The sequence below is a fragment of the Plecotus auritus genome (genome assembly GCF_963455305.1).
Source record: "Plecotus auritus genome assembly, chromosome: 6".
NCBI classification, from domain to species: Eukaryota; Metazoa; Chordata; class Mammalia; order Chiroptera; family Vespertilionidae; genus Plecotus; species Plecotus auritus.
This window is the reverse complement of record NC_137773.1, coordinates 92,657,122-92,683,844: the sequence shown is the minus strand read 5'-3', so window position 1 is coordinate 92,683,844 and position 26,723 is coordinate 92,657,122. Positions and strand designations below refer to the sequence as shown.

The window sequence follows — 26,723 nt, the reverse complement described above, 5'->3', positions numbered from 1 at the left end:
CACTTTTGCATCCTTGAATCGTTTATTTAAAAAGGAAATAGCATATTGATGTTATCACTGGCAAACCCTTTTTGTTGCCCTGGGACTCCCTAAACTTGAAATAATAACACAAGGACCATAACACCATGGTTGCTAGCTGGATAAATCTCAGGGCCACTGAGGTGTTAAAGACACATTAGCACCCAGTAGAGACTTTCTCCTGCCCTGGATCTCTGCTGAGCTACAGGTTAGCTGTGCCTCAGCTCACCCCCTGTAAATGCGGAGCAGAGCCGCACCTGCCTCATAGGTGTTTTGCAGAGTCACCGGGTTGAAATGGACACAGCACCTGCAGTCAGGCCCGGCCCAGAGTAAGCGCTTTATAAATAATAGCATATTTAAAAACTTGCTAGATGGCCCCAGAGACAAGCCAGTCATGTGACGTATTCAAAAAGGAAACAGCTTTCCGATCATGTGATTCTCTGTGGGTTAACGTGATGCCCACGCTCCCCTGAAATGCAAGTTTCCCACCAGGGGAAACCTCGCCCAGAAAGGCTGTCTCCAGCATGGTGGCCCCTGGTGTCTGACATGGCTTTTCTTGGTGCCTGCCTGGCATCCATGAGGGCACTTCACACTCCTGCAGCTCTGAATGGACTCTGAACTCTCTGTGCCTCAGTTTCCTCCTCCTGAAAAATGGAGGGGGGATTGTTAGCTCAGGGGCTGGCTTTGGAGGCCGTGAGCACAGGGGAGTCCCCAACATGGAAGCCCCAAGGGGTTTCTGACGTGGCGATGGCCCCTCCCGAAGCTAAACAGTCCTCTGGGCAAGACTCCCCCACCCAGCCCTCACAGCCCCATTTGCTGGGATGAGTGCCTGAGAGCCCCAGGGCTCAGAGTGTTTGTCAGAAATTCAAACGGTGGAACTGCTGGCAAAGGATCTGAGAGCAGGTGACACCTCAGTGGTGTGTGTGTGTGTGTGTGTGGCGGGGGGCGCCAGAGGGTTTGCCCCGGGTCTGTGTTTTTACTGCACTTTCCCGTTGGCTTCCAGCTGCCCCACCAGTTGCAGGGCGGGGCTTGGGGCAGTGGGTCCCGCCCACACACTTTATAAAGACGCCGCTACCCAGCCTGGGGACTCGGGACTGCCCCAACCTCCTCTTACCCTGCTGGCAGCTCAGGTCACCATGGAAGGTCCCCGCCTCAGTGCCTTTCACATCCTACAGGGTAAGAATTTGGGGACCCTTCTGGGAAGGGTAAGGGAGCTCCTGGTAGCACCCCTTTGGTGCCTCCATTTTCCACTCTCCCCACACCACCGCCACCGAGGAGAAATAGGAGGCACAGCTGGCAGCTCCGGGGCCTGACATGGAGGAAGCCACATGGTTAGGCGGGAGCCGTGGCACATGGGAGAGCAGCTGGCAGTGCCCGGGTACCCCCCACGCCCGGGCAGGAACCCCCCCGGGTGCTCTAAGGGTCTGTTCGCCACCCCCAGAGGGATCTCCAAGCTCTTTCCAGATCCGCTTGGAAGCTGCTCCCTAAGCGGGGAAACTGGAGCCTGAGGAAAAGAGGGGGCGAATGAGTGCTGTGATCCCCTCAGGAAGTCACTCTTAACAGATGTCAGAGAGGGGGCTAGGGAGCTAGGGGGGGACCCTTCCACAACGGGGTGACCCCCACACGTCTCCCATTGTGTGGCAGGGGAAGCCTGGAGACCCCCTCCTATACTCCCCCAGACCCAGCTGGGACAGCTGTGCATTGAAGGGCTTTGCTGCTGTGGGTTGAACCTGAGCTCTGCTGTGACTTCCCCCTTGCCGCCCTTCCCGCCCCACCCAGGGTGGCTCTAACGGTTATCAGGTTATCAGGGCAGCTCGTTGCCTGGGCAACCAGGCAACAAAGAGAGTTAAGAAATGACATTTGGGGTGCCACTCAGAACTTCCCCAGGCCACAGGGATGGGGCTCCCTGTGCGGGGCCAGGGTGCCAGGCGTGAGCTGTTTTTTTATCAAGGTGAGGTGTAATTTACATAGCATATAATTCGCCTGTTGCATGATTACAATTAGGTGATTTTTAGTAAATTAGCCGAGTCCGTGTGTAGCTCACCTGAAGGGGGCGATGTGTCAGGGGGCCAAGTCACAGAGCCCCTGATCCTCACTTTCCAGGTCTGTGAAATGGGGCAGAGCAAGACTGGTCTCCACTTTACAGGCTTGTTAAGGGTTGAGTCCTGGTTCACAGTAAGAATTAAGTAAACATTATTATTGTTGTTGTTGTTGTTAATGTTACTATTATTATTATTTCACTGGAGGGTCTGGGGGATGGGCTGGGGGGGAGGGATCCTTAGCTGGAGGAGCCAGGAGAGAATGACTGCCCCACCCCGGCCACAGGGGCCCCAGGCAGGAATCTGACTGCCCAGGGCTCAGCTAGGGGAAAGCAACCCAGATGGGACTGGGAGCAGGTGACCAGCCACCCTCTCCAGGATCCTGTTTGGGGGACTTCCTGGGCCCCAAGTGGAGGTCTCCCCCAGCAGCCTCTGTGGTGGGGCAGGAAAGCCCAGCTCAGCACAAAGAACCCCCTCCCTGCAGGGTTGGGGAACTTGACCCCTCACTTCCATCTTCCCCAGCCCTGTCTTCACCAGATTCTCCATAAGCCTTTCCTGGGCTCTGAGCCTCATTTGTCCATCTGCAGAATGGACATAAACAGAGCTTCTGACTCTTTGGGCAGTTGTGAGCATTGAAGTTGCTACAAATTGGCCCAGGGCCCACTCTGCCAGGGAAGGTCATTTTGTGGTCTGTCCTACAAAGAGGAAGTGGGTTTCCACCAAAGGGAGAACTAACCAAACCCTGTGGCCAGAGAGGAGGAAGATGGGAAATCAAGCCTCAGTTTACCACATCTGCGCAGGCCTCGGGGAGGGTGTGGGGGTCTTTGCCCTCTGCTGGCCTGAGAGGTATCAAATTTGGACATTGGGACTGAGTGCTCAGGGGACCCTCCAGTCTACACCCTGCACAGCTCCTCAAGTTGTGCTCACAATGACAGACCCCAAAATTCCCCTGGGAGCCCCTCCATGGGGGACTGGGAGCCATGAGTTATCCCTTCATTTGGCCCAGGAAGTGACTCACTTCTGCCCTGCCTCCCTGGGCCCCATCCCTCTACCCGCTGCCCCCAATCTGGTCTCCCTGGAGTATCTGGGTCTGGGCTGCCTCCCCAGCATCTCTAGATCAGCAGGGACTGGATGGATCCCTCAAGCCCACCCCACACCCCACTGCTGCCCAGGCCCTGCCCGCCCTCCCTCTCTCCTTCCCTCCCTCCCTTCCCCTTCTGTTTCTCTATCTGGCTCTCTATCTCCCATCTCTCTGTCTCTCTGTCTAATCGCTGGCATCTGTGTCTCTCACTTTCTAGGAGTTCCCTATTTCTCTGTCCATCTCTCTAGATCACTGTCTTCTTAACTCTACTTCTGTGTTTCTCTCTCCATTTCTGTCTTTCCTCTCTCTCTCTCTCTCTCTCTCTCTCTCTCCTCTTTATTTTCTGCCATCTGTGTCTCCTTGTCTGTCTCTCTGATGTATGGGTCCTCATCTCTAGACTCTCTGCTGACTTAAGGAGAACTGCAGGACATGCCCTGGGATGGGGTGCCCCTGAGCAGCAGGAAGAGCAGGATTGGGGTGCCCATGCAGCACCACCCCGAACATGAGCCCCCAGCATCTTCCTGTGTGCGGGGAGCCAGGGGGTGAAACGTCACCACTGGGTCCCAAGCTGGTCATTGTGGTTGACAGATGTGGGTGCAGTGTGCATGCACCTGTGTCCCTGAGGAAGGGTGTGGGCCGGAGCACCTTAGATTTGGGAGATCTGAGAGGACACCTGGTCCAACCCCTTCATTTTTACCTAAAGAAGTGATGGCCCTAATCAGTTTGGCTCAGTGGATAGAGCATCGGCATGTGGACTCAAGGGTCCCAGGTTCGATTCTGGTCAAGGGCATGTACCTTGGTTGCAGGCACATCCCTAGTAGGGGGTGTGCAGGAGGCAGCTGATTGATGTTTCTCTCTCATTGATGTTTCTAACTCTCTATCCTTCTCCCTTCCTCTCTGTAAAAAGTCAATAAAATATATATTTTTTAAAAATGACAGCAGTAAGCACTTTGACACACCAGGCAGTACTTGTGTGCTTAACTCTCACACTCTAGGAAAAGGGCCCCCTCTTCATCCCCATTCTACAGAAGGGGAAACTGAGGAACTGAGGCACCTGACCAAGGTCTGGGAGTAGAACCAAGGCCACCTGGCTCCAGTATGTTTCCGGAACTGCTGCCCACAGGTCAGCAGAAGCCAAGACCCCTGCCAGGCTCAGGCCCCTCCCCATCCTTCAGTTCCTGAAAGCCCCCCTCAGGCGGTGGGTGCAGACCCTCTGGCCAGGGGCATTGGAGGCCAGGGAGGTGCCACCTGCCACTCGCTCCTTGAGTAATGGACAGAGCCCGAGCCTGGGAGGGGTGAGCAGCCCCTTCCCTCAGATGTGTCACCCTCAGGCCTCCCTTCCCTCTTCTGTGCCCCCGCTGACCCCCCACCTCTCTGTTCCAGCGCTGTGTGTTTTGCTGATTCTGTTGGAAGATGGACCCCAGAGCACCAGGGGTGAGTCTGCTGGGAGTAACTCCCTTCACAGTCAGAGTCCCATCCCCACCTGCACCTCTCAGCCCAAACAGGAGAAAGGCCTGTTGCAGGGGAAGCTCAGGGTTGCCCCTCCCAACACCCCGCTCCAGCCTCTGGCTCAGCCCTCATCTTCTGACCATGGTCTCCGTCCCACAGCCTCTGCCTGTTCCCAGAAGTGCCCTACGGACTCCTCATGTGTCAGTGGCACTGCCTGTCGCTGTAACCCAGGATTAAAATCTCCATCTGGGGAGATCAACGTCAACCCCTGGGAGACTTGTGAAGGTACAGAGGCTTGGGGTGGTGGAGGGCTACATGGAGACGGAATGGTGGTTGGTGGCCTCAGCCTTTGTTCTCAGACCATCATGAAGGACAGAGAAAAGAGAAAGAAAAATATAAGAAGGTGGAAAATGAGAAGTGAATAAACATGGCTTTGTACAGAGGGAGGAGCTGGGTCTCTAAGAGTCTGGAACCTGTGCCTCAGTTTACCCTTCCAGGACTGGGGAGGGGGATGCAGAGCTTCCACCCACCCACCACTTCAGCACTTGCTCCTGTATCCAAATCCAGGTGACAGACAGGAAGCTGAGCAGAGCACAGCGGATTAGTGGGTTTCAGGAATGGCTTGCTCCAGCCACAGCAGTGTTGCCTGAGAGTCTAAATATTTCCCAAAAGACACTGATTGAGCATCAGGCTCCATGCTGGGTATGGGACCAGGCTCTCTGCCCTGAGGGCACTCATGGCTTTGGGAGGTGACCCTTTATCCCGTTTTGTTGCAGACATTGATGAATGTGAACAAGGCAAGCCAGGGACTGCCTGTGGAAAAGCCGCAGAGTGCCATAACACGAAGGGGAGCTACTACTGCACATGCTACTCAGGATTCAGGCTTGTTTCTGGGGCAACACGGTTCAGCAATGCGAGTGAGAACACGTGTCAAGGTAAGAATCACCCTGCATCTTCCATCTTCCCGTCCATGTGGTTTGGAGTCACCAGAGCCATTAATGCAGTTTACAGGGTGCTGGGCCCTGGATATGGGTGCAGCCCCCAGGTCTGAGTGGGGACAAGTGTGCTGTGTCTGTCCCACTAGCACAGAGAGGCAGGGTGGCCTTTGAGCCAGGACCCAAGTCCTGGTATGGCTACCTGACAGCTGTGTATGCAACATCAGCCAGGACACTTACTCAGAAATCACTGGCAATGTGCGAGATGTGATATTGTGGTTTTGAGAGAGAGAGAGGGAGAGTGGGGCAGGGGGGAGTGCCTATCTTTTACAGATAAAAACAAAAGAAGCTTTTCCTTTTGTGAATTGTATGACCTTGGAAACGTTCTTCACCTCTCTGTGCCTCAGTTTACCCATCTATAAAAGGGAGTGACAATGGTGCTTACCTCACAGAATTGCTGGGAAAGTATATGAGATCATAGAGCACACACAGTGGTGGCTGTTGGGTTTTTAGACTACGCTCATTCTGATCTCACACACCCTCTCCGGGTTGGACATCCCAGGGGACATACCCCGGGTGGCTACTCAGAACAGCTGGGCTGGCCCATCCCCTCACCAGGGACCCAAGAGGAGCCACGCCTCCATGCGTCACCAGGCTTTTCTCCCTTTCCAGGGAGAGCCGGTGGGCAGGGAAGGGGCTTCAGGCATTCGCAGGCAGATGGAGCCGGCGATGTTCAGGCAGAAGCCATGACCCACCCAGAGAGAGGGGGTTAGTGCAGAATACAGAGAGGAGGGGAGGAGGCTCAGCTTGGGATCCTGTCGGCTCTGAGATGGGTCCGCAGGCCCGCCCTGTGTGAGGAGGGAGGTGGCAGAGCCTCCTGGTGGGAGGGAAGGGGCCACCTGCACCTGCCTGGAGCCCAGCGGGAGGGCTCCATCCACGGCACTGCTGGTCCACGGGGGCCTGGGTGGGGGATGTTATGCCCCCAATATGTAGCCTGGGCACAGGGCACAGGGCACAGCCTGCAAGTGAATTGGAAACATGTCCCTTGTCTCCAGGTGAACAAGTGTATTTGGGGAATGGAGAGTGAGCTGGTGTTTAGCCCCCAGTTGCCTCCTTGGCTGGACCCCCTTGTGCAGTGAGCCACCTGCACAACCGCAGCGGTGGTCACGGGCCCCACTCAGCGTGCCTGCACGACGGCAAGCCCTGCACACAGGTGGTGCTTGTGGGCACTGAGGTGTGTGGCTGTGCCAGGAACAGTCCAGGCTGAGAGATAGGGCCAGAGCTGCTGGGCAGAGACACGGCCGAGCAAGAGTGAGGTGGCAGAGGAGGCACCTCAGGGAGAGAGCTGCCTGCGGGTTTGGCTCAGGACCTGCGCCTGAAGACCTAGCTTTGTGACCGGTTCAGCTGGGCCGTCTGTGCACCTGCCCACCGCAGCATTCCAGCCTTTGCTGCACCTGAGGACGTGTCTGCTCGCTTCATGGCCCACAAGGTCTGCTTTGAGCAGGAGACCTGGGCCCCTTCCTCTGCTGCTCACCCCTCTTTCTCCAGACATCAAAGGGCCATCCCAGGCATCTACCTGGTCTCCCAACCCTCTCTGAACCGCAAGACTCAGAACCCTCTGCAGAGGCCATTCCAGAAGTTCGGAGCCTGCTCACCTGGCGTCTTATTGCATAAAGCAAATGAGGGTGGCAGTCAAGATACTTCAAGAGCTCATGGTGCAGTGCATTCCAGAGCAATATCGCCCTCTTCCCCACCGCCAGTGACTGCTGGGATGAGACCTGATGCCACCAGGGCCCACACAGGGGCAGCCAGGCCAGGCCCACCCAGACCCCCCGGGCCATGATGGCCCAGGGACCCCCTCAAGAAAATTGCCTCTGGCCCACAGCCCCAGCTGGAGAAGCTGCCTCCTGATACCCTGACCCCAATTCTCAGCCACTCAGCCTCCATCTATTCCCCCAAGCAAGTGCCCACCCTGACCCTCCCCAGTAACTTCAGTTCTCAGGACTGTGGGCAGCTTGATGACCAGGATCCAGATGGGTTACATGTTGGGGGTGGGCTGGGTGATGTCGGACTCCTCACCCGGCCCCAAGCTCTGGGAGTTGAGTGAAGGAAGAGGCTCCCACATGGACCAGGTGACAAGAGAGGGCGTCATCGGGGACCATTACCCCAGGCTCAATCCTCTCCCAAGGAGGTCCACCCAGGTGCCACTGGGGGTCAGAAGATGGAGCTTGAACCCCTCTTGGCAAAGCCCACAAGTCTGTGTCCCTGGTAGAAGAACAAGGAGTCAGATGACAGAAACACCTGCCACTCTTCACCCATCAGCCACTGCTCCCCGCTCCAGGCACCCAGCCCTTGCCCACTGCTGGCCTTGCTCACATGTGGATTCTCATCACTCCCTGCCAGTCCAGGGGATGCCTTCAGGGGGATCAGAAGGGGCACCTTCACACCCCAAGGCTGCATGGCTGGATGTCAGCCCCACTGTCCTCATGGCCTGGCACCCGCTGTCCAGGTGGCCCTGGCCTGTCTGGCATCATTTTCATGTTCTGGGCCCCGGCCTAAAAGCCTTGTCCGCAAGGGCTCAGGCTCAGGGGTGGTTCTCGGTCCATCTCCATGGGCTGGAATCTCAGAAGTCGTGTGGATGGGAGAGTGCTGTTTCACCAGAGTCAACAGGATTCAAGGAGAGCTCAGCCAATAGCACCCCCCGGGGGAGTCAGGACCAAGGCCACCGAAACGAGCCTGCTCAGGCCTGCAGCACTTCTCCCGCACTTGGTTCCAGGAAGGCCCAACCTGGTCTTTGCCCAAGTCCTCAGTCTGGGACCCACGTGGCGGTGCTGTCCCTGCCCTAGCTGGGAGCTGCCCAGTGTGGAGTGGGGTGGAGGGAGTGAGACAGAGGACTTGGACCGCTTCTGGCCACATCTGGACAACAGAGCGTCTAGGCCACCATGCTTACCCACAGGGCACCTCCATGTGAATTAGAAAAGGCACCACTCGCCTGGGAGGAGGCAGTGGGGCCTTCCAGGTGCTTCTATGGCAGGAAACATGGCTGACTCCCAGGCTTGAAGGCTGCCCACGGCTGCAGGCATCCACCACCCTCTCCTTCCCCTTGCAGACATGGACGAATGTCTGAACCCTGGAATCTGCAAAAGCCGCAGCACCTGTGTCAACACTCATGGCAGCTACATCTGCACGTGCGCGCCAGGATTTGAGCTCAACCCAGAGGACCCAAAGCTGTGCAAAGGTAGAGGCCCCGGGAGGACGCTGTGAGGCTGGACTGGATGGAGCTGGGGAAGGAGCGACACAGGTCCCGCAGCCCCAGGAGGCAGAAGATCCTCAGGTTCCCGGCCAAGGCCTGAGAGTCGCCTAAGGATTCGCCTCCCCAAGAAGCCCTGCCACAGAGCAGGGCGATGGCAGGGCCTTCTGGGCCTGAGGTTTCCTTGTGGAGTCTCTGTGAGCACCCCCGACCCTTCCCTTTCCTCATCTGTCACATGCAGCAGAGGGAGGTGTGACTTCTGGTTCCCAGAAGGGAACCAGGGCCAGGGCCCAGGAGGGAATAGGCAGGAGTCCTTGGTGAAGAAACCTAGTCCCGGTGACTCAGTGTCCCTCCTGGATTTGCCACCTATAAACTGGAGACTATAGTCCCTGTCCTGCCCATCTTGTAGGGAGGCCGCTGTAATGTGCTTTGAGGGTGAAGTTGAAGGTCACCAGGAGGTGGCATGTGTACTAATGGTGGGATCCTCAGGCAATGAGAAGTGGGTGCAGGGAGTGGAAGGAGGGCCTGACGCTCTGGCTTTGTCCTCAGATGTGAATGAATGCACCTTGGGGCAAAACCCCTGCCACAAAACCACCCACTGCCTCAACATTGTGGGCAGCTATAAGTGCCGCTGCCGCCCTGGCTGGAAGCCGGTTCCCGGGTCCCCCAATGGCCCACACAACACCGTCTGTGAAGGTTCGGAGTTCAGAGCCCATAAATGAACCACATCTTCTTTACTTGGCTGAGCCATCTGAAAGGAAGTTGCCATAAGGAGCTTTGGCAGAGAAGGGGCAGGACTTCCAACAATGGTGTCTGCCTAGTGCAGGCAGTGAGGAGAGGGCACCTGGGCCGGGCAGGGCTGAGCTTTAGATTCTGTTCTCTCTCTCTCTTTTTTTTTTTTTAGAAAGGGAGAGGGAGAGAGAGAGATAGAAACATTAATGATGAGAGAGAATCATTGATCAGCTGCCTCCTGCACACCCCCTACTGGGGATCGAGTCCGCAACCCGGGCATGTGCCCTTGACCGGAATCGAACCTGGGACCCTTCAGTCCACAGGCCAATGCTCTATCCACTGAGCCAAACCAGCTAGGGTTGGATTCTGTTCTAATAAGGGCAAGAGTGCAGCTCTGGGCGCAGCGGTGCCACAGCTCACAGCCCACAGTTTCAGCCTGTGGGAGCTGTCAGTGTGTCAGCCTCCCTGGCCAGAAGTCCATCACAGGTCCTCCCCCAGTCCATCCCGCCCCACAGGTGGGGACACAGCTTTGGGATGACACTTGCACACACAGCCCTGCCCTGTCCACCTTGCAGGGGCGCTCTGAGCTTATGGTGCTTTTACAGCGGAAAATATCACCACAAGTTTGTATCCTGTAGGTCCTGGTAAGCGGGGTGTAGTGGGGTGTCCTCAGTGTGAACTGCTAAGGGATTTGAGAGAAGGGGCAGGAAGGATGCGACCAAGGAGTGGAGGGAGGGCCTGAGGCTCTGTCTTTGTCCTCAGATGTGAATGAATGTACCTCGGGGCAACACTCCTGCCACAATTCGACCCAATGCCACAACACCGAGGGCCGCTATGAGTGCCGCTGCCGCCCTGGCTGGAAGCCGGTTCCTGGGTCCCCCAATGGCCCAAACAACACCGTCTGTGAACAAGGTTTGGAGTTCAGAGCCCACATTCCCAAAGACCCACAGTTCAAGCCACCTGATCACGTGCTCACGGGCAGCCACACAAACCCAGCACAATGAATGCTGGGGGCACCTGCTGGGCCAGGCTTCCATTCTTTGAGACTAAAGGGAAAAGATCTGGGGGTCCTGCGGAAGGAGCTGGGGTACCAAGGGGAAGGCTCCTGGGGGACCCTGGGCAGCAACTAATTACTAACTGGGACAAAGGTATTTAATACTCACAACCTGTACCTCTGTGCGGGGCTCACCTGCTGTGTGTCAGGCCTCTGCACACGTCCCATAACCCCTGCATCCGCCACTCAGGGATGTGCAGTCAGCAGGTGTCATCACCTCCAGCCAAGGCGTGGGGGGAGGGGGACTGAACACGGGAAGGGGGTGGGGCACAGAGAGGAGAGGGGCCCAGATTCCTGAATAAACAAAGGACTACTCACTGTGAAGATAGCTGGCCTGACCCCAGGCCCTGCCTCCAATACACACACACACACACACACACACACACACACACACACACACACACACACACACACACACACACCCCTAATGGACTGCTGCTGTTCTGTCCCCTGCAGAGATCTCCTTCCCCACCTGGACCCTGCCCCCTGGAATCAAGAGCCAGGTGAGTGACTCCAGCTGGGACCAGAAGGCAAGGTCCCTCCCCTTAATTTCCCCACGTTCCCCCACCCATATGTGAGGCTTTCTGACCCCTCGTCTCCTCTCTCCCCAGACTCTCTCCAACTTCTTTGAAAAAGTCCAGGAACTGAGCAGAGACTTCAAGTCTGCCTCGGCCCAAGATACCATCCAGGTAAGGACATGACCTGGCGGGGAGCCCAGGACAGTGTGGGGGTGGCTGGGGGATGCTTCAGTGTGAGTGGAGACAGCCCAAGCAGGGGCCTCTAATCAGAGAAACACCTATGGCTGTATGCACACTATACACACACCATATATAGGGTGTCCCCCAAAAGTGTATGGACACACCCTGAACAATTATAAAGGCAATATTGATTAAAGTATATTTCATTTTCAAAATTGAGCTACCATCTGTTAAAGTATGTATACATTTTTGAGGATACCCTGTATACCCCTCTTGCACAAACGGATGTACACACACACTGCGATTCCTGGGTTCCCCGGTGGCTGGAGCAGGGCCCTTGCACACACACTCACACTCACACTCAAGAGGGATAGAATTAATCAATAAAATATATTTTAAAAAAAAAAAGAGGGATAGAATGGCTACAGAATGGAGCAATTGAGAATTTTGGCTCTGGAGCAGAGTCACAAAGGTTGAGAATATATATATATATATATATATATATATATATATATATATATATATATATATTTTAGAGGCCCGGTGCATGAATTCGTGCATGGGTGGGGTCCGGTCAGCCTGGCCAGGGGGAGGGACATGGGCGGTTGGCCGGCCTGCCTGCTGGTCCAACTCCTGGTAGAGGGGACAATTTGTATATTAGCCTTTTATTATATAGGATATACACTGAGTGGCCAGATTATTATGCACTCAGAGATCATAATAATCTGGCCACTCAGTGTATATGAGCCCCTTATGTCATTTAAATTTTTCCAGTAGCTTTATTTAAAAAAAAAAAAAAAAAAAAAGTAAAAATAACCCTAGCTGGTTTGGCTCAAAGGATAGAGGATCAGCCTGTGGACTGAAGGGCCCCAGGTTCAACTCAGATCAAGGGCACGTGCCCAGGTTGCGGGCTCATCCCCAGTGGGGGGCGCCATGCAGGAGGCAGCTGACCAGTGATTCTCATCATTGATGTTTCTATCTCTCCCTTCCTCTCTGAAATCAATAAAAATATACTTTTAAAAAATGAAAACTAGCCTTGGCCAGATGCCTCAACTGGTTGCAGCATTGTTCTCTACACCAAAAGGCTGTGGATTCAATTCCTGGTTGGGGTGTGTACGGGAGGCAACCAATTGATGTTTCTCTCTCACAGAGATGTTTCTCTCCCTCTCCCCCTTCCTTTCTCTCTCCAATCAATAAAAACACATCCTTGAGTGAGGATTTTTAAAAAAGAATTAAAAAAGTAAAAGTAAACAAGTGAAATGAATGTGAAGATCCCATTTAACCCAATAGATTCAAAATATTACCATTTCAGTGTGGTGTCACACACGACTCGTGGTGAGTGTTCTAGACAGTGCAGACTTAGGAGAGAACCTGGCAGAAAGTCAGTGGCTAATAAATGCTAAGTGCCATATAGGCATATACTCACACCTGTCTTCTGGCTACTGCAGTACCTAGATGATTCCCCGTGTCTGTCCCCCGGCAACCTGGGGGGTTCTCCAGTGTGTTCCCTAGTGAGGGAGTGAAATCAGGGTCCTTTGGGCGGTCCCTGTGGTGCAGGGACCCAGCAGCTGTCACCCATCACCCCCAGAAATTCATCACATCATTGGATGAGCTGGAAGCCCCTGGGGACCTGGAGGCCCTGGCCCTGCCTGACCGGTACCGCATGGCCACTCACCTGCTCTCATACCTTGAAGAAGTCCTGAGGACCCTGGCCAAGACCTTGCCTGGACCCTCTTTCACCTACCTTTCCTCTTTGGACACAGGTGAGGCCTCTTCCTGCCCTGCCCCAGCCCTGGTCCCATCCTGCATCTGGATCCCGCAGTCACTGCCCTTCTCCCCTCAGAGCTGTCCCTGATGATCCAGGAGCAAGGGAATGGAATCGTCACCCTGGGCCAGAGCCATGCACGAATGAAGCTGAACTGGACTCAGGCAGCTGGAGTCGGGGACTCAGGTAACAGCAGGTAGCCGGAGAGGGCACCTGTGGGAGAGGGAAGAAAGAGCTGGGATATGGCTAGGGGTGAGGTTCCAAATATGTAACAATTGGAAACTGAGCCATCGTGAGGGACTCCAGGCATCATGGTGGACTGGCCAAGCCTAATTTAGATGTCTTGGGAGGGACGGAGGGAGGAAGGCAGGAGAAGGTAGCCAGCATGTCTGTTCCCCAGGCCCCACTGTGGCAGGCATATTCTCCAGCCGAACAATGCGGACACTGCTGGTCAATGCCTCCGTGGAGCTGGACACTGAGAAGAAAGAACAGCTGGAAAAGATACATGAAAGTTCTGTCAAAGGTGCTCAGTCCACGATCCTCTCCACTGTCAACACAGTCTTTCTGAGCAACAAGAACACGGAGAAACTAGACCCTTCTGTCACCTTCTCCTTCTCCCACCATGTGAGTCCTTGGGTGGGGAGGTGGGATCAGCCCCACTGTTTACCCCATAGCCAAGGTCATGGTGGTCCCTCTGCAGTCTTCATTTCCCCACATCTGCCCATTCTGCTACTTCCTTAAATGTACCTCAGGGCCTTTGCACTTGCTGTGCTCTCTGGTTCAGATACCTTTCCCTCACATGACTCAGTCCTTTACCTGTTTCTAGTCTTTGTTCAAATGCCACCTTCTCTATTAGGCTCTCTCTGACCTCGTTACTTAAAACTAGAGGCCCGGTGTACGAAATTCGTGCGGGGGTGGAGGTGGGGGGGAAGGGTCCCCTTAGCCCAGCCTGCACCCTTTCCAATCCGGGACCCCTCTAGGGATATCCAACTGCCAGCAGTCAGACATCCCTCTCACAATCTGGGACCACTGGCTCCTAACTGCCACCCCCTGCTGGCCTGGTCACCCCCAACTGCCCTCCCTGCTGGTCTAGTTGCCCCCAACTACACCCCCCACCAGACTGGTTACCCCTAACTGCCCCCCCAGCTAGCCTGGTTGCCCCTCACTGCCCTCCCCTGCCAGCCTGGTCGCTCCATGCAGCCTGCTGCTCAGTCATTTGGTCGCCCCTCACTAACCCCCCGGCCGGCCTGGTCACCCCACACAGCCTGTTCGGTTGTCCGTTCGGTTGCAATAGTCACTTAGGCATATATATATATATATATATATTGTAATCTGTAATCAGTCATGACCTATCTTTCTCCTATCCTGTTTCTTCTTTTTTTTTTTTAATAGCACCCACCACCTGCTAAAACACTATCTAGTTTACTTATCTATAGGTTTATTATTTACTGCCTGTCTCCCCAATGAGCATATCAACCCCACAAGGGCAGGGATTTGTGTCTGTCCTGTTCACTGCTGTGCCCTGCCCTGGTACACACAGTAAGTGCTCAGTAAATGCTTGTCAACGAAAAGCAGCTTCCTCAGACCCAGCCCAAGCTTAGACCCCAAGAGTGGACTCCAGGCTAACATCTCTGACCACCCCCACCTGCCCACAGCCGGCGAAGCCCAAGTCACGTGAGGAGCTAATCTGTGCCTTCTGGAAGGGTAACGACAGTGGTGGGTACTGGTCCACCACAGGCTGCGAGAAGCAGGGCAGCAGTAATAACAGCATCATCTGCAAATGCAGCCACCTGAGCAGTTTTGCCGTCCTCATGGCCCACTATGATGTGGAGGTGAGCAGCCCCAGGGCTACCCTCAGAAGTCCACAGATGGCAAGGTTGGCTTAGGTGAGATGAGCAGCTGGTTCTTGATGGTGTGGCCCAACAGGTTTTGTATGGTTGCACAGCCCAGGTGGTCCCACAGACAAGCCCCCATGACTTAGCAACTAAATGTGGCCTGACTGAAGGCCCTACTCCAGCTAGCTTACCTCTGTCCACCCCGATCCAGTTGACCTAGTTGTTAAATATCGCTAAAAGCTGGAGCACAACTTTCTGTATTTGGCCTCAGATGATCCATAGATAAACTGGGCCATGTGGATAACTGGAATGGGCCAGGCAGAGTAGAGGAGGTTGGTGGTCTAGGCCAAAGGCCCAGAAAGTGCTAAAATATAGGATTTGTGGGCTGATAGGTGTGTCCAGGTGTGGAAGGGGCAAGAGGTGAGGTCAGAGAAGGGGACCCATCAGTGTTGGAAAAGGATGTGACAGTCAAAGCTTCACTGGGGACCTTTCCCAGAGAGCATTCTGGGGGGATAGTTGGGATCCTTGCTGCACCCATGGATGTGTATGTGTGTTTGTGTGTGGGGGCGCATTTAGGATGACAGAGACACAGCAGGCTTGCTCAGATGTTGAAGGCAGAAGAGGTGGGGGGAGGTAATCAGCCTGATCTGAGTCCTGAGGCCAGGCAGGTCCCAGGTGGGTCTGGCCTGTGGGACCCACAAGGAGGGCAGAAGGCCTCAGGGTGCTGATCAAGCCCCTCCCATTCCATCCTGCATCTAGGACCTGAAGCTGGCCCTGATCACCAAAGTGGGACTGGCACTGTCGCTGGTCTGCCTGCTGCTGTGCATCCTCACCTTCCTGCTAGTGCGGCCCATCCAGGGTTCACGCACCACTGTGCACCTGCACCTCTGCATATGCCTCTTCCTGGGCTCTGCCATATTTCTGGCGGGCATAGAGAACGAAGGAGGCCAGGTGAGGCCCCTCCTCACAGAGTGCCCAACTCTCACCTGGAAGCTAGGCTAGCTAGGTCCCAGTCGGAGTAGCGCCGTCCATGCACCAGCTTGAGCACCACCTGGCCTCGCCCCGATCCCGCCCATAACCCCGCCCCAGCCGCGACCCCGCCCACCACCAGTGCTCTGGCGGGGAACTGGCCCGGCAGCCCACTCGCTGAAGTTGCCCCGCCCCCACCCCGCAGGTGGGGCTGCGCTGCCGCCTGGTGGCCGGGCTGCTGCACTACTGCTTCCTGGCTGCCTTCTGCTGGATGAGCCTAGAGGGCCTGGAGCTCTACTTCCTCGTGGTGCGTGTATTCCAGGGTCAGGGCCTGAGCAAGCCCTGGCTCTACCTGATCGGCTACGGCGTTCCCTTCCTCATCGTGGCCATCTCAGCGGCTGTGTGGTCCGAGGGCTACGGCCGCGTTATCTAGTGAGTGGGGAGTCATAAGGCCACGGGAGGGCTGGGGGCTGGCCAGGGGTGTGGGGCCACAACCTTGGTGCCCCAATCCCCTCCGGCTCCTGACCAGACCCCTCCCTTTTCATCCAGCTGCTGGTTGGAGACCGCCCGTGGCTTCCTCTGGAGCTTCCTGGGACCTGTGACATTCATCATTTTGGTAACTAATCCCCCACACTCCACCCTTAAGGCCTGTGTCACCTGGCTCCTCACTGAGCCCACTAGGCCAGCTCTCTCCCTGTGAGCTCCAAGGACAACCCCTAATCCAAACTCTGCTCCCCGCCCAGTGCAATGCTGTCATCTTCGTGATAACTGTCTGGAAGCTCACTCAGAAGTTCAATGACATCAACCCAGACATGAAGAAATTAAAGAAGGCCAGGTGAGGGCAGGGGCCGACAGGGAGAGGGGGGATGTGTGGGGTGTCCCCTGCTGCAGCTTCCCTTCTATCCCAGGGTGCTAACCATCACGGCCATCGCACAGCTCTTGGTGTTGGGCTGCACATGGGTCTTCGGCCTGTTCCTCTTCAACCCGAGAAGCCACGTGCTGGCCTATGCCTTCACCATCCTCAACTGCTTGCAGGGCTTCTTCCTCTTCCTGCTGCACTGCCTGCTCAACAAAAAGGTGGGCCGTGGGTCAAGCAGTGGGGGTCCCCCTCCCCTACTTCCTGGGGCTGCCTCCCCTGACCTGACACCTTGGGCCTTGCAGGTGAGGGAAGAGTACCATAAGTGGGCCCGCATGGTCACTGGGAATAAGTACTCGGACTTTGCCACGTCGACATCCAGCTCTAGCCAAAACCAGACTAGGGTAAGGGCCAACCCTGGTGTGGGGGTGCAGGGCCAGAAGGCAGCCTTGGGCCAGAATCAGTCCTTACTGGGTTCCTCTCTCTCCAGGTCCTCAGGCCGTCGGAGTCTGGTATGTGACTACAAGGTTCTGGCCAGGCCAGCAGCTCCTGTGGCCTCAGCAGCTTTTGCACATACTGAAGACTGTCCCCTCCTCTCCTACCATCCTGCTCCCTCCTGTCTCCTGCCCCAGAGAAGGGGCATCAACAGTTGTTCTCTGGCGCCAAACCCAGGAACACAGTCAGGGTGGAGTCGGACCTGATGGACCTGCTTCTGGCTGCCTCTGCTGCACCCCAGCTGGGACCCAGGGTGGGCAGGAGCTGGACAGGGCTGCAGCCCCTTGCCCTGGTACCCAACACCTGGACAGACAAGGCTCCTGGCCTCCCACTCATCTGTCTTTGCTACAAAACAAGAGGCCAGCGTGCTGGGGTTCTACTTTCCTTTTAAGCTAAGACTGAGGTCAAGGATGGGAGAAGGGCAGGGCTCTTTAGGTCCTGCAGCTCACGGTACAGAGGCCAGTCTGCCTCCCGGACAGAGGGTTCTCACTGTTTTGAAGGTCGTGGATGTTGTGTAATGGTTTTTTAAAAAAAATCTGTATAAAGTTTTCAATGTTGACATTGAAGATACTAGTACAGGAGGTGGCTTTGCTGGCTGGGGGCTCACTGACCAGGCCCACTATGTCTGTGAAATGTGAAGAGACCAGTAAGAAACAAATGGGCGGGAGCCAGGCTTCCATAATAAAAATTTATTCTTACACAAATCTACAGTTTTTGAACAGTAAAAAGTTAGCCCCACTGTCGCCTAGAAAGAGGATTTGAAGCAGCACGTGGGATGCAGGGTGGCGCCGGGATGTCAGGTGTGTGGTTACCGGCTCTGCTCAACTGTAAGACAAACGTGCAGAGGCCAGTGAGAGAGGAGGAGAGGCCACCGGGGCCCCAGCATAACCCTCTTGCCCGAGCCACTTACTGTATGTGGAGATGTCAATTTCTTCAGGAAGCTCCGCCACATTTACTTCAAACCTATCCTGAACATCATTGAGGATTTTGGCATCATTCTCATCAGACACAAAAGTGATAGCCAGGCCTTTGGTGCCAAAGCGACCCGCACGGGCCACCTGCAGGGAGATATAGGAACTCAGGTCAGGCAGAGACACAACCAGAGGATCTGAGGACAAGCCAGGCCAGGTCCCCACTCCAGGAAGGGGCCATCAGGGAGATGACACCTCTGTGGGGCCACTCACCCGGTGGAGGTAGGTGTCCGAGTCCTCAGGCATGTCATAATTGAAGACGATGTTGACTCGCTCAATGTCCATCCCTCGGCCAAATAGATTGGTGGCCACCAGGATCCGCCGCTGAAAGTCCTTGAACTGCTGATAGCGTGATAGGCTGGGTGCAGGAGAAGCAAGAGGCAGCCATCAGGTACAAGGTTCCTGAGTAGCACTCCCTCTGAGGGTCCCACCTCAGGCCTTCAGGTGGCGCATACTCACCGCTCCTCCTGGGCCATGCCCCTATGGATGGCGATGGCCGGGAAGTTCTGCTCCACAAGTAGCTGGGCCAGGGCCATGCAGCGCTGCACCGACTTCACGAAGATCACCACCTGCCAGAGGAAGGCAGTAGAGTCAGGGCCACAGTCCCCGTCCACTATCCTTCCAAAGGTCCAGAACCCCAGGGCAACAGCAGTGTCACCTGGTTAAACTCTAGCACGTCCAGGAGGTCGAAGAGTTTACGGTTCTTTTCGCTGTCTTTGAGCTTGACATAGTACTGCTGCAGTCCATGCAGCGTGAGCTTGGTCTCGTCGTCCACAAACACCTCCATGGGCTGAGGGGAGGGGAGCAGGAAGGGGCGGGCAGGGCTTACTTCTGGGCACCTCGCCTGCCCAGAACCTTCCAGGAACGACTCCATGCTGCGATGCTTCCCAGAGAGGCTGCTGTACCCAGTGAATATTTCTCTCCCAACAGCTGGATCTAAGCTCTGGTCTGATTCAGGTGTGGACCAAGCTCAGCTCCCAATCCGACAAGACAGCGAGGAGGGAAGAAGGGCTCCACAAGCCTCCAGCATTGTTGTGCTGTGAGGGCAGCATGGGTGACGTGCCGCAGCAGCAGCTTGGGCCTCAGGACCCAGGAGGGCCAAAGCTGCTGCACTGAGGTCTTGGCTTACTCACATCTTGCATGAACTTCCTGCAGACGGGCCGGATCTCCTTGCTCAGGGTGGCACTGAACATCATGCACTGCTTCTCATGTGGCGTCAGGCGAAAGATCTCCTGTACATCCCGCCGCATGTCTGGGTGGGGAGGGCAAGAAACAGGTGGGCATGAGTGCCTGCCAGACCTTGACCCCCATCCAAGACCAGTCCCAGCCCCTCCCAACCTGGCACCAAGATGAGGGTGGTGTGAGCAAGGAGTGGAGGGAGGGGTGAGACCCCAATGCCTGTGGGGCTGGTCTTGGGGTGAGCGCAGGCCCAGGAGGAGCTGCAATCCACTTACACGCTGCCAGAGCGGAGCAGCCGTGCCAGGGCACCTCCAGCCATGCTTCAGGGAAGGGAGCCTGAGGCAGAGACAGCTGCTGGGGTGAGAGCTGCAGCTGCCTCCCAGGACACAAGCCCCATCTCTGACTGGCCTTGTCAGGGCTCACTGAAGGCAGGCAGGGGGTCTAGAGCTAACCCGGCAGGAGATGAGATTATGGCAAGCCTAAGGCTAACATTTGTGTGTGTCGGACAGTGGTTCATTTAGGCCCTGTGGTCACACTCAGCTTGGGGTCAGAAGCAGCAGGTCACATTAGGTCACAACAAGAACTTTTCTAAAATCGCTTACAGGAGACCAGCCGGCCACCCACGTAACCCCACTTTGGGAAATCCCTCGGTCTGGCCTGTCAGGGTCCACCTGGCTCTGAAGTCTGAAGGGCTGTGAGGGCGAAGGTGCAGCTGGCTGGGTCTCTGGCAGCCCCCACAGACCCGCAAGGACACTCACCCAGCTGCTCCAGCATCTTGTCACACTCATCCAGCACGAAGTGCTTCACGTTTCTCAGGTTGAGGCTCCTGTTCCGCACGAGTGCCAAGATGCGACCTGGAGTCCCCACCACGACATGGGGACAGTTCTTCTTCAACACCTCTTCATCCTTCTTGATGGAAAGACCCCCGAAGAACACGGACACCTATGCAGGTGGAGAGAAAGTCACTTTCGCCCATCTAAGGGCTGAAGCCTCGCACCCTACTCCATGCTGACAGCCACCCAGCCCATGGCTCTGCCAACTCAGGTCGCAGCAGACCTCAATTCCCCAAGCTAGAGAGGCCTGAGAGCCTGGGCACAGCTCCACTGAAAAGCAGCCCAGGGCTGGGACCTGCACAGGCCTCTGGGGCCATGCATAATTCATCAGGCTTTTAAGGAGCATAAACTACCGCAAACCTCAAAGGCAGCTGCTGCAGCCAAGCTTGGTAAATGCTGGCTGGGTCAGAGCTGAGGCCAGCCAGACTGTAGAGGACTATATGGCGCCAAGCGTGGCTCAAGGGGGCTCACCTTGACACTGGGCATGTACTTGGAGAAGCGCTCATACTCCTTGCTGATCTGAAAGGCCAGCTCCCGAGTGTGGCACATGACCAGGACAGTCACCTGTTGGGTAGGCAAGAGAGACTCACTAAAGGCAGTACCCTAAATGCTCCCCAGCTAGAGCCCACACTGGCTCTCTAGCTACACTGGGGTCTTCTGCAACCACATCATGACCCCCCACTAAACTTCCCTCCTTCACCATGTACCCTAAGGAAACAAAGGCTCGTGTACCCACATGCAGCAGCACATGGATGTTGCCCCAACATGACAAAAACAGAACACTGGCATTCACCTCAATTATCTCCCAAGAGAGTGAAACACTATTTTCATGGCATGAGAAGACAGCTAAGGCCTGTCAGCAACTACAGCAGTAACGAAGCTATGTGCAGTGTAATAGGGACAATTTAAAAAGTACACGCAAAATAACAACCACGTCTCTGGATGGTAAAACTGTGGGCACTTTCCAGTTTTTTTTTCTTGGCTTATTATTTTTGGGAGAATTTTGTAAAACTAAGTACTGTACTTCATTTTAAAAACCCACAAAAAGAATGTGGAAACAGGAATTTTTAACACAAGGAGTCGTGGTCTATGCTACTTTACATAATTTAAGCCTGGGAGGGAGGGTGCCCACCCACCTGTCCATTGACGGGCTCTATCTGCTGTAGGGTGGCCAGCACAAAGACTGCAGTCTTGCCCATTCCAGACTTGGCCTGGCACAGGACATCCATGCCCAGGATGGCTTGAGGGATACACTCGTGCTGAACTGAAGGAAAAAGAACCCATGAGCGATTGGAAACTGGATTCTCCCTCTGTGTGGGCTGTCAGCGGAGGGGTGTGGTGGGAAGGAACAGGGAGGCGTACCCTCAGACGGATGCTCAAAGCCACAGTCCACTATGGCCCTCAGGAGCTCAGGCTTCAGCAGAAAGTCCCGGAAGCCAGAGCTGTGGATGGAAACGTAGGACCCCTTGACATCTTTCTTGGGGGGTGCTGGGGTGCTCTCTGTAGGAGCCTGGGGCTCTTCATCTTCCTCATAATCCAGAAGCTCATTTTCCACATCCTGTTCCGCCATAATACTGAAAACAGAAGAGGGAGGAAGAGCCCAGAGAAGCAACTGAGATGCATGCAGGAAAACCCACCAGCCAGGGAGAAGGCTACACAGCAGCTGCAGGCTGTTCACACAGGTGGGAGAAGGACAATGCATTGGGGTCCTATCTTAGTGGCTGGCCTGGAAAGCCACCAGCTGATAAAGCTGAGACAGGACATCATTTCCCCACATTGACTCCAGCAGCACATCCCATCAGCTCCATCTGTGCAGCATCGCCCTGCTTCAGCCTGTTGTTGTGGCCACATCTCTAACCACTCTCCAAACCACCTCAGCTCTCCCTGCCGGCTAGACCTCCACAAAGGTTTCAACTTGCTCAGAGTGGTATTCCAATTCCTCCCCACGACCCTCATAATCCTCCTCCCTGGCCCGTCAACCTCATTCCATGCCACCCCTTTCAAATCACCCAGCCTTGCTTGGCTGCTCAGACTCCAGTCCCTACCCAAAGCTTTTATAGCCCACAGATGCCACCAGAATGAGCTTCTCCCAGATCTTTGCACAAATGCCTCCTTCTCAGCATTCTGGTCTCAGTTCTAAAGAACTGCCTGAGACCAGCCTAAAGGAACCCTGTCCCTATCAATCACAATCAACTCAAAGGGAATCTACCCAGCCTGCAGAGACCCGAGTTTGTGAGAGCAGCATCTGCCCAGCCCCAGCTCCTCCTGCTCTGTGGTCTGCACCGGGGAATAATTAAGTGCTCTCATGAAAAGGCCTCCCGTTGGGCCTGGGCCAATAAAAATGAAGCTGAGATGGTAAATGGAATTAAATCAAACTAGCTCACATCCTGGCTTTATTTAATCCAAAACATACAGAGCACCCACTGGGTATTGAGATGTGCTACAGGGACCCAAACCTGACAACACTGTCTCTTGTCACTCCTGCCCCACCCCAACCTCCAATCTACGGAGTAGAAGTACTGAAGGAGCCCCTCTCTCCGAGCTGGGTGCAGAGGGTCCTAGGCCCAGTTTATGGCCATCCTGTCACTCATCCTCTCCATGACTCTGTGGTCCAGGGTTTTCAACACCTCTGTGCTGAGGCGTCTCTAACAGCAATGACTCTCCTCAACTCCAACCTCAGTTACCAGCCACCTCTTCCACACTTCCCTTTGTAAGTTGAACTCAAAATGCCCAGAGCAAAAACCCTCCATTTCTCCCCACAGGTTGTGTCCCCATCTCAGAAAAGGCGATTCCATTCTCTCTCACATTCTTGTCCCATCAGCAACAAATCCCACCCTAACAAACAACCAGGCCAGCTCTCACCCCTGCTACCTTGCAGGTCCCAAGTTGCCATTACTTTTCTTTTTAAAATTAGAACAGCTTTGAGATATTCACATGCTATACCCTTTAAAGTGTACAATTCAATGGTTTTTAGTGTAATCATAGATACATACAATCATCACCACAGTCAGTTTTAGAACATTTCACCACCTAGAACAAACCCTGTACCCTTTAGCTATCATCCTATGCCCACAACCCTTTTGGCAACCACTAGTCTTTCTCTTCTATGAATATGCCTATTTTGGACATTTCATATAATGGAACCATATAATATGTGGTCCTTTTATCTGGCTTCTTTCATGCAGCATGTTTTCAAGATTTATTCATGTTGTAGCATGTGTCAGTATTGCATTCTTTTTCATGTCTGAATATTCCATCGTACAGGAACCCAGTACCAAGTTATCCACTGTCAGCTGATGGGAATCTGGGTACCTAAATTATGTCAACAGACCCCTCTCTGGTCTCCCTGTTTTCCATCCCCCATGATCCTCCGTCCACTCTCCCACAGCAGCTAAAAGGAGCCTACAGAAGCTAAGTCAGAGAAGGTCACTCCTGCTCAAAACCCTTCATAGGCTCCCACTGTGTTCAGAGTAAGACTCAAAAGGAGTTCTCACCATCCTACCAGGCCCTACACCGGATCCCCTCTGTGGTCAGACCTCATCTTGCCCCTTGCCCGCCCTCACTGGCCTTAGATGCTGGGCCTCACACCTTTGCACTTGCTGCTCCTGCTGCTTGGAATGGCCACGAGTTCCACTTCCTTCAGGCATGTTGCTCCAGAAAGGCATTTCCTGCTGGCTCCGATCTAAAAAGCACCCCTCAACTCATGCCAGCCCCTCAGCAAAGAGCCTAGGTCAGAACTTGGCATACATCAAGTAAGCCCTCAACAGTAATGGCTAAGTAGATGGAACTAAAATCAAGGCCTCAGTTTAGAGGCTAAAATGAACATGTATTTTTATCTGACTCCTGAAAAGATCGCCTGATACCAGCCCTGAGGATTGCGACTGGCAAAGACAGGAAGGGTCATTTCCCAGGTATCAGGGAGAACAGGAGAAACGTTCCGTCCCCCAAGCACCAGACCCTTTAGGGCAGTGGTCGGCAAACTCATTAGTCAACAGAGCCAAATATCAACAGTACAACGATTGAAATTTCTTTTGAGAGCCAAATTTTTTAAACTTAAACTTCTTCTAATGCCACTTCTTCATAATAGACTTGCCCAGGCCGTGGTATTTTGTGGAAGAGCCACACTCAAGGGGCCAGAGCCGCATGTGGCTCGCGAGCCGCGGTTTGCCGACCATGGCTTTAGGGGAATGAGGAGTAGGACTGGCTGGTTGACAAAGAGGCAGAAGACAAAGGTGGAAGATCTGGTCGGGTCCAGGGTGTTTGTACTGGGGAATCTCTGATTAAGTTTTTCATTGAGTGACCCAGGCAGTCTTTGCCCTTCATTTGCCCAAGAGCGAGTTACTAGGAGTAGGAGTTGGGGATGAGACCAACCTCACTAAAGGAAAGAGGATTAACCAAGGCAGGGAAGAGGATTAATTAAGTAGCGAAAAGGGTGGACTTCTCACTCTACAAGATGAGATCATGCCAGCGTACGCTCTTAGCTGACCAAGAGGTGGTGTATTTAAAAGAAATAGTGTCCCCACCAGCGTGGCTCAGTGGTTGAGCATCGAACCAGGAGGTCACCATTCAATTCCCCGTCAGGACACATGCCCTGGTTGCAAGCTCGATTCCCAGTGTGGGGCGAGCAGGAGGCAGCCGATCAATGATTTTCTCTCAACACTGATGTTTCTATCTCTCCCTTCCTCTCTGAAATCAATAAAAATGAATTTTATAAAGTAAAGGAATAAAGAGGTTTTGAAGGGTAGACAGATTTGGGAACATACTGAGTTTTAGGCACACATTTTTCTAAAAAGTGGCTAGCCAGGATCAAAAGCTCAAAACAAATGAGATCAAGAGAGGATCTGGCGAGATTTGTCCCGCCCAGAGGGTGTGACAGAGACTGCTTGTGGCCCCAGAGCGGATGAACTAGAAGTCGACACAAGTGACAACTCAGACATGTACGCGTACCCTTTCACCCTCAAATCCCAGGAAGGATATCCACTTCAGTTTGCTCCCTATTTGGACATGGTTTTTGCCCTAAATATCTGAAACCACAAATCCCCCCTAAACGGAGTGCAAGAAGAGAGCCGAGTAGGGGAGGGGAAGTCCCTCGAGCTCGGAGAACCCCATCACGTCTACAAACTCCGGTTTCTCCCATCGCGATCCCAGACCTCGGCGTCGCCCTCCGAACCCTTCCCCAAAACAGTCCCGGGACGCCTCGAGTCTCCTCGAACAAGGTGGCTCCCTCCCCTAATAGTGCTTGTCCGGCGGGGCGCCATGACAGCACCTCCCGGAAACGAGCCCCGAGTCCCACGTCCCGCGCGCAAACTGCCGTCCCGCCCCTGGCGCATGCGCCCCAGCCTCCAACGGCCGCAGCCCGCGCGCGCCCCAACCGGCCCGCCCCACCTTGTCTCGCGCCCCCTTTTCCTTCTCCCCTCAATCCCCTGCGTCTCCCCTCGCCCACTCGCCCGCAGGCCCGACGTCCCCGCACCGGGGCCCCGCGCCCCGGACCTGCCTCTCACCTAGTTCCCCGTTCGCCTCCGCGCGCTCCGAAAGTCGACCCACCACGGATGCCCGTCCCGCGCCCCGACACGAGCTAGAGCGCTTCCGGCCTCCTGCGTTGGATTGAGGGTCTGCTCACTGGGCCGTTGGCTTTTCAGTCAAGAGAGGCGGAAGCGGTGATTGGGCTCTGCGGAAGATGTCTGGGGACTATTGGTAAAGAGAGGAAAGAGGGCGTGCCTCTTGCCTCAGGTTCATTGGTCAATCTAAAAATAGGCGCCCGAGTGGGTTGGGCCGGTGTCTGCCTGCCTCCTGTCATGTGATAGGGGTTTGGCCTGAGGTGGCCTCCGCCATATTTGGTGCTGGCAATCGAAGCCCGAATGATTGACTTGTACTGGGTGTGTTACTCTTTTTTTTAATTATTATTATTTCAGAGAGGAAGGGAGGAGAAATAGAAACATCAGTGATGGGAGAGAATCATGGATCGGTTGCCACCTGTACGCCCCCTACTGAGGATTGAGCAGAGCCGTGGGCCGAAGCTCTATCCACTGAGCCAAACCAGCCAGGGCGTGAGTGTGTTACTTTTAAGAAATGTGGCCTCCCGGGGCTCAGTGGTTGATCGCTAACCTAGGAAGTCATGGTTCAATTCAGGTCAGGGCACATGCCTGGGCAGCCAATCGGTGATTCTTTCTCTCTCTCCCTTCCTCTCTTAAATCAATAAAAATACATTTTAAAAAAAGAAAGAAAGAAAAGAAATGTGGCCTCGCCCAGCCAGCGTGGCTCAGTGGTTGAGCTTCAACGTATGAACCAGGAGGTCACGGTGGGATTCCCGGTCAGGGCACATTCCCAGTGTGGAGTGTGCAGGAGGCAGCCCATAGATGATTCCCTCTCATCACTGGTGTTTCTATGTCTGTCCCTCTCCCTTACTCTCTGAAATCGATTAAAAAATATATTTTTAAAAAAGAAATGTTGCCTCTATGCTGGGCACGGATTTTGGGATTTTTGGTGGCATTCATCGCGAACACCTGGTCCTCCTGGGGTTGGCTCTGAGGGACACTGGGAGCTGGGATGACTCCAGTGTGGAGA

At 54.6% G+C, this 26,723-nt stretch overlaps 2 protein-coding genes across 7 annotated transcripts; one reads left to right on the top strand and one right to left on the bottom strand.

Annotated features, from left to right (window-relative positions):
• The first annotated feature begins 1,102 nt into the window (after positions 1 to 1,102).
• Positions 1,103 to 17,883, top strand: ADGRE5 (adhesion G protein-coupled receptor E5). 5 transcript variants are annotated; one of them, XM_080675214.1, is made up of 21 exons: positions 1,103 to 1,194; positions 4,134 to 4,261; positions 4,522 to 4,572; positions 4,747 to 4,872; positions 5,364 to 5,522; positions 8,632 to 8,760; positions 9,322 to 9,468; positions 10,267 to 10,416; positions 11,015 to 11,061; positions 11,170 to 11,247; positions 12,845 to 13,019; positions 13,100 to 13,207; positions 13,422 to 13,645; positions 14,677 to 14,853; positions 15,616 to 15,807; positions 16,031 to 16,257; positions 16,375 to 16,441; positions 16,569 to 16,660; positions 16,734 to 16,902; positions 16,987 to 17,085; positions 17,172 to 17,878. In XM_080675214.1, exons 2-21 carry the CDS (start codon positions 4,237 to 4,239, stop codon positions 17,199 to 17,201), a joined length of 2,472 nt encoding a protein of 823 aa, XP_080531340.1. In that variant the 5' UTR covers positions 1,103 to 1,194; positions 4,134 to 4,236; the 3' UTR covers positions 17,202 to 17,878. The 5 variants fall into 5 exon arrangements, with proteins under 5 accessions (XP_080531340.1, XP_080531343.1, XP_080531339.1 ...); XM_080675213.1 differs by lacking the exon at positions 4,134 to 4,261 and having other exon boundaries at positions 1,107 to 1,194; XM_080675217.1 differs by lacking the exons at positions 8,632 to 8,760; positions 9,322 to 9,468.
• Positions 17,851 to 25,793, bottom strand: DDX39A (DExD-box helicase 39A). Of its 2 annotated transcripts, XM_080675219.1 has the most exons (12): positions 25,661 to 25,765; positions 21,522 to 21,733; positions 21,296 to 21,423; positions 20,631 to 20,723; positions 20,085 to 20,268; positions 19,602 to 19,662; positions 19,281 to 19,399; positions 18,806 to 18,937; positions 18,607 to 18,716; positions 18,361 to 18,505; positions 18,087 to 18,234; positions 17,851 to 18,001 (listed from the first exon to the last, which is right to left on the bottom strand). In XM_080675219.1, the coding sequence occupies exons 5-12, from the start codon at positions 20,112 to 20,114 to the stop codon at positions 17,985 to 17,987; spliced, it is 762 nt and encodes a 253-aa protein (XP_080531345.1). In that variant the 5' UTR covers positions 20,115 to 20,268; positions 20,631 to 20,723; positions 21,296 to 21,423; positions 21,522 to 21,733; positions 25,661 to 25,765; the 3' UTR covers positions 17,851 to 17,984. The 2 variants fall into 2 exon arrangements, with proteins under 2 accessions (XP_080531345.1, XP_080531344.1); XM_080675218.1 differs by lacking the exon at positions 19,602 to 19,662 and having other exon boundaries at positions 25,661 to 25,793.
• Between the last annotated feature and the right edge of the window lie 930 nt (positions 25,794 to 26,723).

Coding starts and splice junctions, on each gene's coding strand:
- DDX39A (XM_080675218.1), bottom strand. CDS start 21,729: ATGGCGGAACAGGATGTGGAAAATGAGCTTCTGGATTATGAGGAAGAT. Junction 20,724..21,295: donor TAGAGCCCGTCAATGGACAG/GTGGGTGGGCAC, acceptor CCTACCCAACAG/GTGACTGTCCTGGTCATGTG. Junction 18,938..19,280: donor GCAGGAAGTTCATGCAAGAT/GTGAGTAAGCCA, acceptor CCCTCCCCTCAG/CCCATGGAGGTGTTTGTGGA.
- ADGRE5 (XM_080675213.1), top strand. CDS start 1,155: ATGGAAGGTCCCCGCCTCAGTGCCTTTCACATCCTACAGG. Junction 4,573..4,746: donor TGGACCCCAGAGCACCAGGG/GTGAGTCTGCTG, acceptor TCCGTCCCACAG/CCTCTGCCTGTTCCCAGAAG. Junction 16,903..16,986: donor ACTGCCTGCTCAACAAAAAG/GTGGGCCGTGGG, acceptor TGGGCCTTGCAG/GTGAGGGAAGAGTACCATAA.